This window comes from Elephas maximus, chromosome 2 (assembly GCF_024166365.1).
Source record: "Elephas maximus indicus isolate mEleMax1 chromosome 2, mEleMax1 primary haplotype, whole genome shotgun sequence".
Taxonomy (NCBI): domain Eukaryota; kingdom Metazoa; phylum Chordata; class Mammalia; order Proboscidea; family Elephantidae; genus Elephas; species Elephas maximus.
This window is the reverse complement of record NC_064820.1, coordinates 77,297,824-77,309,054: the sequence shown is the minus strand read 5'-3', so window position 1 is coordinate 77,309,054 and position 11,231 is coordinate 77,297,824. Positions and strand designations below refer to the sequence as shown.

The window sequence follows — 11,231 nt, the reverse complement described above, 5'->3', positions numbered from 1 at the left end:
ATTCTTTAAGAGAGTGTAGGCGAATACACACACACATTTATACGTATCCACATTCAAGGGACGAGTTGTAGACAAGTCCAGAAATATATATACATTTTTAATTCAAGCAGAATTGAGAACTCATTGGTAAGAGGCCTACTGTAAATAACATCTAAGAGTTAAATTGTACCAGGTGATATTTTAATGTAGAGCAAAAGGTTTTGCCCCTTTGTTTTTTTAAAGAGGAGACTCTGGCTCCCACTTTTGAAATGTTCAAAGAAGTTTTTATGGTCCCTGAAGGAAAGAACTTTTTTTTTTTCCTAAAAAGCTTTACAACCAAGCCAAAAACGCTGAAGTTTGGCAAAGATAGCAAATACTCTTGAAACTATTCTGCAACAGTTAATTCTCGACTAAACACTGAAGGATTTCTCTCTCCTCTCATGTATTATTTTTCCCCTAGGTATATGTTTTTTTATATGTTTAGAGAAACCTCTAATAACATACTAAAAATAGGAAAAAATATGTTTCTGACTCCAAGGGAGTCTTAGAGTTTCAGGAAACTGACAGAGGAACAGGTATCCCGTGAAAAATCTTGAAAAACACTTTTGGTCTGGAAAGTGAAATTCAATAAATATGAATCTGTTACCATGAACAGCTTGTCAACTGCCTGTCCCCCTAAGTGGTAGTTCAAGATGGCAGAAATTTAGGGTGCATTTAGCAAAAAGCTAATCTTGTCTGGATCCTAATTCGAACAAACTGAAAAGATCAAAATAAATTAAACAGAGAGAGAGAGAATTGGGTAAAGTTTAACACTGACCGCTGCTGTTAGCTGCCGTTGAGTCAGCCCTAGACTCATGGCAACCCCACAGACAATGAATGGAACAAATAAACATTGTCCAGCACTACGCCATACCCATGATTGGTTTCAGAAAGGACTGTTGTAATTCATAGGGTTTTCATTGGCTGATTTTCAGAAGTAGATTGCCAGGCCTTTCTTTCTAGTCTGACTTAGTCTGGAAGCTCCACTGAAACATTTTCAGCATCATAGCAACACGCAAGCCTCTACTGAGGAGTGGGTGGTGGTAGCACATGAGGTTCGTTGGCCTGGAATCTAACCCGGGTCTCCTGCCTGGGAGGTGAGTAGTCTACCACTGAACCACCACTGCCCTCTAACACTGACTAAATGCGTATATCAAGACATTACTGTAAACATTTTAGGTGTCATAATGGTGTTGTATTAGTTCTAAGTTCTCATCTTTTAAAGAAACATAATGAAGTATTTTCAGATGAAATGATTTGATGGCTTTGATGTGCTTTTAAAAGTTCCAGTTGTGGATTTGTGGGTGGGGATATAAGTGAAACAACACTGTTCAAGAGTTGAGAATTACTGAAGTTGGAGGATGGGCACGTAGGGTCACATACGCTACCACTCTCGTATTTATTTGAAATTTTTCGTAATGTAAAAAATGAAACATCTAACTTGAGCTAGAATGGACATTTACTGTTTACTTGAAAAGTGTTTTGTTTGTTTCTTTTACATCTGTTTCAAACAGAAACAGAGCCCGAGTTGTGTACAGGGCTCTGAACGAGGTGCCTTGGCAGATGCTGGGTGGTGAGTTGTTCTCTGCACTTGGGGAGCGTGCAGGAGGGGAGACAAGCCCATCTCCACAGCAGCGCCTTAGTGTGGCAGGCAGGACACCTCTGAGATCTAAGCCAAAACAGCCTCGGTGGTTTGTGCAGGAAACTCTCTTCTCTTGTTTTTGGTCAAAAGCTTCTCTTCCCCGTGGTCACTGCAAGGCGCTTGTTTGGGGAGAAACACCAGCCACCCAGCCGGGTTCAGCTTCAACGCAACCCTACTCCACCAGTCTCACGGTAAACAAGGCCCAGGAGCGGCCCTAAAGGTCAGAAGCTGAAAACAGACACCCAAGGCCCAGTTCTTCACAAACAAGAGGCTTTATTTTTATACTGCACCAAAAAAAAAAGAAAGAAAGAAAAGTAGGAGAACATTTAAAGGACTGGTTTTGTAGTAGACAGCCACTTGGTGAATTTGAAACCCAGGCCTATGCCTGGCTAAATGTGGCAAAGGGAATCGGAATCTCAGGAAAGCACCCCGCATCCTCAGGCAGTTGAGGACCCAGAACTCCTGGAAAGGAGTGAAATGCAGTCTCAGGTTGCATAGTAGCTCAGCCCCTCTGTTGCCCCAAGGGGAAAAAGGAAAAGTCACAAGGGCTTTGTGAGAGCTTTTTACCCTTGGAATTTGTGCCCCAAATCAATAGTTCCTTCCCTGCCCCATCCAGACCATCAGCTCTTATTACTCTCTCCAGCCAAAGGCTCAGCCCAAATCAGCTCACAGATGTTTCCAGATAATGTTAAGTTCTCAAGAATCCTGGTTCCTTTGATTAACAAGGTCCTTTGGCTTTATTTTCAATTCTATACAGATTGCAAGAGCTTGCCCATCCATGTGGTACCACTGAAGAAGGTTGGGGGTGGAAATGAGGGTAGGGACTTCACCTGATCCTCTGGACACTTAGATCTGAACTTACCTAACAAGGTCAACGTTGCATCTGAATAGATTCAAACTGCCAACCCTTTGGTTAATAGCCCAGCTCTTAACCATTTGTACCACCCAGAACCCAAACCCAAACCCAACCAGTTGCCGTTGAGTCATCCTGACTCATGGTGACCCTGTGTATTTTGTAGAACTGTGCTCCATGGGATTTTCAATGGCTATGACCTTTCAAAAGTAGATCACCAGGCCTTTCTTCCAAGGTGCCTATGGATGGATTTGAACTGCCAACCTTTCAGTTCATAGCCGAGCTCTTAACCATTTGTGCTACTCAGGGACTCCTTAACCACCCAGGGACTCCTAAATTATCTCTACCTGAGCACTTTTTCTCTGTTGAGGAGAGCCTCCACCAGGAAGAGGTGGTGATAGAACTCAGCTACGTGGAGCTAAAAGCTCTCAGCATCAGCAAGACAAATTGGTTGTCCTGCCCTCCCAGCTCACACACTTGGGAGCTCTTTCCTAACATCTTTTCCCTTTAGAGCTATCCTTGATGTTCGTTGGAATCCAAATCCATGAATATAAAACTGTGGGGGGTGGGTAAAAGTGGGAAGCAGGTTTGAGAGGCCTGAGCGTCATTTGCCAGTGTGCATGTCAGTGGCAATGCTCATTCATGTCCTGTCACCAAACTTCCTCCCAAGAACTGATGGCCTTCAGTTCAGAATCCGTATTTTCATGCAGATATTGAATATAAATTTCTGTCAACTGAGTCACATTTTCCCATCAACTTCTATCATCAAACATAAGAATGAATTCTCATACAAAAAGCTTTTGTCCCTAACATGTAACTCAAATCACGACAATAATATATGAGACTTCTTTTAATCATATCCTTGAAAAACTAGAAACTTCTGACAAAAATTAATAAAAATCATTCCAGACACAAACACGGTACCAAAACTTTGAAGAACTGTTAAATCCTGTCTTCTTGGAGCCCTGATGGTGCAGTGGTTAAGAGCTATGGCTACTAACCAAAAGGTCGGCAGTTCGAATGATGAGTCTGTGAAACATTTCATAACATGGAGGAATCTGGAAGGCACTAGGCTGAGTGAAATCAGTCAGTTGCAAAAGGACAAATATTTTATGAGACCACTTTTATAAGAACTTGAAAAATAGTTTAAATGGAGAAGAAAATATTCTTTGATGGTTACGAGAGCAGGGAGGGAGGGAGGGAGAGGGGTTTTCACTAATTAGATAGTAGATAAGAACTATTTTAGGTGAAGGGAAAGACAACACCACACTACAGGAGAGGTCGGCACAACTGGACTAAACCAAAAGCAAAGCAGTTTCCTGAATAAACTGAACGCTTCCAAGGCCAGCGTAGCAGGAGTGGGGGTTTGGGGACCATGGTTTCAGGGGACATCTAAGTCAATTGGCATAATAAAATCTATTAAGAAAACATTCTGCATCCCACTTTAGGAGAGTGGCGTCTGGGGTCTTAAACACTAGCAAGCGGCCATCTAAGATGCATCAATTGGTCTCAACCCACCTGGAGCAAAGGAAAATGAAGAACACCAAGGACACAAGGTAATTATGAGCCCAAGAGACAGAAAGGGCCACATAAACCAGAGACTACATCAGCCTGAGACCAGAAGAACTAGATGGTGCCTGGTTAGAACTGATGACTGCCCTGACAGGGAACACAACAGAGAACCCCTGGGGGAGCAGGAAAGCAGTGTGATGCAGACCCCAAATTCTCATAAAAAGATCAGACTTAATGGTCTGACTGAGACTAGAAGGACCCCAGTGGTCATGATCCCCAGACCTTCTGTTAGCCCAAGACAGGAACCACTGTCAAAGTCAACTCTTCAGACAGTGATTGGGCTGGTCTATAGGATAGAAAATGATACTGGTGAAGGGTGAGCTTCTTAGATCAAGTAGACACATGAGACTATATTGGCATCTCCTATGTGGAGAAGAGATGAGAGGGCAGAGGGGGTCAGAAGCTAGCTGAATAGACTCGCAAAGAGAGAGTGGAGGGAAGGAGTGTGCTGTCTCATTAGAGGGAGAACAACTAGGAGTATATAGCAAGGTGTATATAAGTTTTTGTATGAGAGACTAACTTGTATTTGTAAACTTTCACTTAAAGCACAATAAAAATTAAAAAAAAAAAAGGTCGGCAGTTCGAATCCACCAGCCGCTCCTTGGAAACCCTATGGGGCAGTTCTACTCTACCTTCCTTTGGGGTGAGAACCACCTTGAGTTGGCCTCATCTTAGCTTAATATTTTCTTTTAAAAATCTGTTATTTTTAACTATGTCTTCTATAGTTTTACAGGTCTGTTCTGGTTGTTTATTATACAGTCCAGATTTAGGGAGATTAAGGGCATTGTTGGGTGTCTCGGTAAGTTTTTTTTTTTTTAAATGAAGGCAGTCTTGACTCCCATCCCTACCCTCTCCACTATGGAAAGCTCCAAGGTCTCAGAAGTGGCGACTTTGTTTCCATGATTCCTGACTTCCTTGGTGGTAACATGGCAGCTGTACTCTGTCTGATTCAACAGAACTCATCTAGAGGTGCATAGGGAAATGCCTGTGTGCTGGGGGACCACTGGGCCCTGTGCATTCATGACCAGCACAGATACCAGCCTGAGGTGGATCAAGAGCCCAGCCATGTACATTGCACGTCAAGCTTCAACCTCGCGAAGACAACAGAAGCAGCCAAGAGTCACTGTGCCCCAAGGATCACTTATGGATTTGTTCACATCATGGTCCTAGTATTTTTATTTTGGGTGATTTAGCCAGCTATCCAATACTATTTGAATAGAGGATACTATTTTGTTTAATTTAATTTGTATTTATTTATTGCTGCCCTTAGATACCCAGAGTCCTCAAGGGACACTAGATGGCAACCAAGTCTTCAGGGATGTGCAAGTCCCATTTGGGGCTGAGGGCAGGCACTGGGAAATCTCCATTTGGGCCTATTTTTGCTTCCCAGCTTCCTGCAACCTGCACCCTCACCACTATGGAAACTCCTGAGGTCTCAGAAAGGTGATCTTTCTCTTGGCTGTTGACGTTAATTAACACTGAGACACAAGTGCCTTCCTATAGAGAAGGGGGTGAGTGGATAAACAGGTGACATTTCCTGCTCCTGAACTTTACTCAAGGGATTTGTTTCATGAGGGGATTAGACACTGTACTGGAAGGGAATTTCCCCATCCCGGTGGAAGTTTTGTTAAACTGAGTCATTACCTCCCAGTTCCATTGTACCCCTACCCCCAATACTTGAATGGTGTCTGCCTGGGTGGCTCAGCTGTCTAACTTCTGAAGGTCACAGCATAGAGCCACTCAGTTGTCAGGTAACAATGACTAAAACGACTGCTCCCTTAGCACTGTAGTCTCTAGCGAGGGACAGAGTATATTTCCTCATATGGGGGAGGAGAGAAGCAGGCACAGTCTTCATCTTCCAGCTGTGTCTCTTCAAGCTGGTCCACATAAGCACTTGACCTGGAATGTCAACAGAATATACAGATGCATCACAACGCAGGGGGCCATCCTGGGCAGCAGAGATTTACACACCCCACCACCTTCCTTACAAACACAGCCGTAGACCATGAATGATATAACTAGAAGGGGAGCACCCTCCAACACACACACCATACCTGTCATTCCCACCGTCCACGTAAGAAGAGTAGTCCTCCTCCTCCTCAACAAATGCAGCATTATCCTGAGGGTAGATGGTGCAGTACTGAGGAGGACTTGGCATGGCGGCCACTGCCCCTCCAGAGGGTATAAGACCACATGGGTTCACCACTGGCTGCAGGTAGGCGGTGTTCATCCCAATGGGCTCCTGAGAACCGTAAGGAGGAGGGATATACTGTACCACAGTGGCCCCATGGAAGGTGATGGGTTGGTTGATGCCAGTAAAAACAAATGATTGTCCACCTGGTGTCTGTTCTGAGTCCAGGATCCTTTCCTCACTTTCTTTGCACAATTGGCAGGAGAGCATTTTGAACTTGCACACAGCAATCAGGACGAACGTCACCCCAACTGACAGCAGGATGGGCCCGAGGAGCTGGGTCCATTCAAAGTGAGATACACCTTGGTATTTGATCCAACCCATGATGGTGAACGTGATCCCCACCAGTCCCAGGAACACACCTGAGAAGAGCAGGGTGGCACCTGCCTTGTCATCGTCTGACACCTGGATGTCAGCAGTATTGTGTGTGTAAGGGGTGACAGAAAACACGTTGAGAGGGAAGTCTTCCACGCGGCTGCTGCCCTGCTCCATTGTTTCTCACAAGCCCACCCTGCTTATTAGAAGGCAAAGGGATTGTGAGAGCAGCTAAGCACCGGAGGAAAGGAAGCCCGAGTTCAGATTAGTTATAGAAGAACTTTGGGCTTCTGTGGTTAACAGAGTATAACATGCAGAGGGCTGAACTTTGTTTACAAGAATAAAGGTCTGAGAAATGAAGCCTGAAGTTTTCTTATTGTCAGCAACTGAAGGTATCTGTCTCACAATTCAGTGACAGCCCATCTCTCTGATTCACAAATATTTATTGAGCCCATCTTTTGTGCTACCAGCACTAGGAGGGCTGGATTACCCAATAAGCAAGGCACACACATGAAATGGTGCACTGCCGTTTAGTATGTACGCACAAGTACTTTGCTCACTGGGTAATCCAGCCCTGTGAATCATAACTACAGAACTTCAAAACAGCCCCCAAGAATTTCCTCCTCCAGAAAATCATAACTCTAGCCCTCTTCCTTTTCTAGTCAGGTTTTATCTTTAGTGGTTGCATAGTATATCAGTTCCCTTTCGCCATTCAGCGAATGATCCAGGAAAAAAACTGCTCTTTTGCCCTAAATCAGGGCTTCCCAAATTTTCCTGATGATAAAAATCACCTGGGCCACTTTATTTATTTATTTAATTTTTAAATTTTTTTTAAATTAATTTTTATTAAGCTTCAAGTGAACATTTACCATTCCAATCAGTCTGTCACATGTAAGTTTACATACATCTTACTCCCTTCTCCCACTTGCTCTCCCCCTATTGAGTCAGCCCTTACAGTCTCTCGTTTCGTGCCAATTTTGCCGTCTTCCCTCTCTCTCTATCTTCCCATCCCCCCTCCAGTCAAGAGTTGCCAACACACTCTCCAGTGTCCACCTGATTTAATTAGCTCACTCTTCATCAGCATCTCTCTCCCCCCCGCTGACCAGTCCTTATCATGTCTGATGAGTTGTCTTCGAGGACGGGTCCCGTCCTGTGCCATCAGAAGGTCTGGGGAGCATTGCCTCCGGGATTCCTCTAGTCGCAGTCGTACCATTAAGTATGGTCTTTTTATGAGAATTTGGGGTCTGTATCCCATTGTTCTCCTGCTCCCTCAGGAGTTGTCTGTTGTGCTCCCTGACAGGGCAGACATCGATTGTGGCCGGGCACCAACTAGTTCTTCTGGTCTCAGGATAATGTAGGTCTCTGGTTCATGTGGCCCTTTCTGTCTCTTGGGTTCTTATTGTCGTGTGACCTTGGTGTTCTTCCTTTGCCTTTGCTCCAGGTGGGTTGAGACCAATTGATGTATCTTAGATGGCCGCTTGTTGGCATTTAGGACCCCAGACGCCACATTTCAAAGTGGGATGCAGAATGTTTTCATAATAGAATTATTTTGCCCATTGACTTAGAAGTCCCCTCAAACCATGTTCCCCAGACCCCAGCCCCTGCTCCGCTGACCTTTGAAGCATTCATTTTATCCCAGATACCTCTTTGCTTTTAGTCCAGTCCAATTAGGCTGACCTTCCTTGTATTGAGTGTTGTCTTTCCCTTCACCCAAAGCAGTTCTTATCTACTGATTGATCGATAAAAAACCCTCTCCCTCCCTCCCTCCCTCCCCCCTTTGTAACCACAAAAGTATGTGTTCTTCTCCGTTTTTTTCTATTTCTCAAGATCTTATAATAGTGGTCTTATAGAATATTTGTCCTTTTGTCTCTGACTCATTTCGCTCAGCATAATGCCTTCCAGATTCCTCCATGTTATGAAATGTTTCAGAGATTCGTCACTGTTCTTTATCGATGCGTCGTATTCCATTGTGTGAATATACCACAATTTATTTACCCATTCATCTGTTGATGGACACCTTGGTTGCTTCCAGCTTTTTGCTATTGTAAACAGAGCTGCAATAAACATGGGTGTGCATATATCTGTTTGTGTGAAGGCTCTTGTATCTCTAGGGTATATTCCGAGGAGTGGGATTTCTGGGTTGTATGGTAGTTCTATTTCTAACTGTTTAAGATAACGCCAGATGGATTTCCAAAGTGGTTGTACCATTTTACATTCCCACCAGCAGTGTATGAGAGTTCCAATCTCTCCGCAGCCTCTCCAACATTTATTATTTTGTGTTTTTTGAATTAATGCCAGTCTAGTTGGAGTGAGATGGAATCTCATCGTAGTTTTAATTTGCATTTCTCTAATGGCTAATGATCGGGAGCATTTTCTCTTGTATCTGTTGGCTGCCTGAATATCTTCTTTAGTGAAATGTGTGTTCATATCCTTTGCCCACTTCTTGATTGGGTTGTTTGTCTTTTTGTGGTTGAGTTTTGACAGAATCATGTAGATTTTAGAGATCAGGCGCTGGTCTGAGATGTCATAGCTGAAAATTCTTTCCCAGTCTGTAGGTGGTCTTTTTACTCTTTTGGTGAAGTCTTTAGATGAGCGTAGGTGTTTGATTTTTAGGAGCTCCCAGTTATCTGGTTTCTCTTCATCATTTTTGGTAATGTTTTGTATTCTGTTTATGCCCTGTATTAGGGCTCCTAGGGTTGTCCCTATTTTTTCTTCCATGATCTTTATCATTTTAGTCTTTATGTTTAGGTCTTTGATCCACTTGGAGTTAGTTTTTGTGCATGGTGTGAGGTATGGGTCCTGTTTCATTCTTTTGCAAATGGATATCCAGGTATGCCAGCACCATTTGTTAAAAAGACTATCATTTCCCCAATTGACTGACACTGGTCCTTTGTCAAATATCAGCTGCTCATACATGGATGGATTTATATCTGGGTTCTCAATTCTGTTCCATTGGTCTATGTGCCTGTTGTTGTACCAGTACCAGGCTGTTTTGACTACTGTGGCTGTATAATAGGTTCTGAAATCAGGTAGAGTGAGGCCTCCCACTTTCTTCTTCTTTTTCAGTAATGCTTTGCTTATCCGGGAGTTCTTTCCCTTCCATGTGAAATTAGTGATTTGTTTCTCTATCCCCTTAAAATATGACATTGGAATTTGGATCGGAAGTGCGTTATATGTATAGATGGCTTTTGGTAGAATAGACATTTTTACTATGTTAAGTCTTCCTATCCATGAGCAGGGTATGTTTTTCCACTTAAGTATGTCCTTTTGAATTTCTTGTAGCAGAGTTTTATAGTTTTCTTTGTATAGGTCTTTTACATCCTTGGTAAGATTTATTCCTAAGTATTTTATCTTCTTGGGGGCTACTGTGAATGGTATTGATTTGGTTATTTCCTCTTCGGTGTTCTTTTTGTTGATGTAGAGGAATCCAAGTGATTTTTGTATGTTTGTTTTATAACCTGAGACTCTGCCAAACCCTTCTATCAGTTTCAGTAGTTTTCTGGAGGATTCCTTAGGGTTTTCCATGTATACGATCATGTCATCTGCAAATAGTGATAGCTTTACTTCCTCCTTGCCAATCTGGATACCCTTTATTTCTTTGTCTAGCTTAATTGCTCTGGCTAGGACTTCAAGTACGATGTTGAATAAGAGCGGTGATACAGGGCATCCTTGTCTGGTTCCCGTTCTCAAGGGAAATGCTTTCAGGTTCTCTCCATTTAGAGTGATATTGGCTGTTGGCTTTGCATAGATGCCCTTTATTATGTTGAGGAATTTTCCTTCAATTCCTATTTTGGTAAGAGTTTTTATCATGAATGGGTGTTGAACTTTGTCAAATGCCTTTTCTGCATCTATTGATAAGATCATGTGGTTTTTATCTTTTGTTTTATTTATGTGATGGATTACATTAATGGTTTTTCTGATATTAAACCAGGCTTGCATACCTGGTATAAATCCCACTTGATCAGGGTGAATTATTTTTTTGATGTGTTGTTGGATTCTATTGGCTAGAATTTTGTTGAGGATTTTTGCATCTATGTTCATGAGGGATATAGGTCTAAAATTTTCTTTTTTTGTAATGTCTTTACCTGGTTTTGGATCAGGGAGATGGTAGCTTCATAGAATGAGTTGGGTAACATTCTGTCTTTTTCTATGCTTTGAAATACCTTCAGTAGTAGTGGTGTTAAGTCTTCTCTGAAGGTTTGGTAGAACTCTGCAGTGAAGCCATCCGGGCCAGGACTTTTTTTTGTTGGAAGTTTTTTGATTACCGTTTCAATCTCTTTTTTTGTTATGGGTCTATTTAGTTGTTCTACTTCAGAATGTGTTAGTTTAGGTAGGTAGTATTTTTCCAAGAATTTACCCATTTCTTCTAGGTTTTCAAATTTGTTAGAGTACAATTTTTCGTAGTAATCTGAAATGATTCTTTTAATTTCATTTGGCTCTGTTGTGATGTGGTCCTTCTCGTTTCTTATTCGGGTTATTTGTTTCCTTTCCTGTTTTTCTTTAGTCAGTCTAGCCAATGGTTTATCAATTTTGTTAATTTTTTCAAAGAACCAGCTTTTGGCTTTGTTAATTCTTTCAATTGTTTTTCTGTTCTCTAATTCATTTAGTTCAGCTCTAATTTTTATTATTTGTTTTCTTCT

General features: G+C 42.4%; 1 protein-coding gene across 1 annotated transcript; it reads right to left on the bottom strand.

Moving 5' to 3' along the window:
- Positions 1-1,940: 1,940 nt before the first annotated feature.
- Positions 1,941-6,866, bottom strand: TMEM174 (transmembrane protein 174). Its single transcript, XM_049865579.1, has 2 exons — positions 6,140-6,866; positions 1,941-5,984 (listed from the first exon to the last, which is right to left on the bottom strand). Exons 1-2 carry the CDS (start codon positions 6,766-6,768, stop codon positions 5,879-5,881), a joined length of 735 nt encoding a protein of 244 aa, XP_049721536.1. The 5' UTR covers positions 6,769-6,866; the 3' UTR covers positions 1,941-5,878.
- Positions 6,867-11,231: the final 4,365 nt, after the last annotated feature.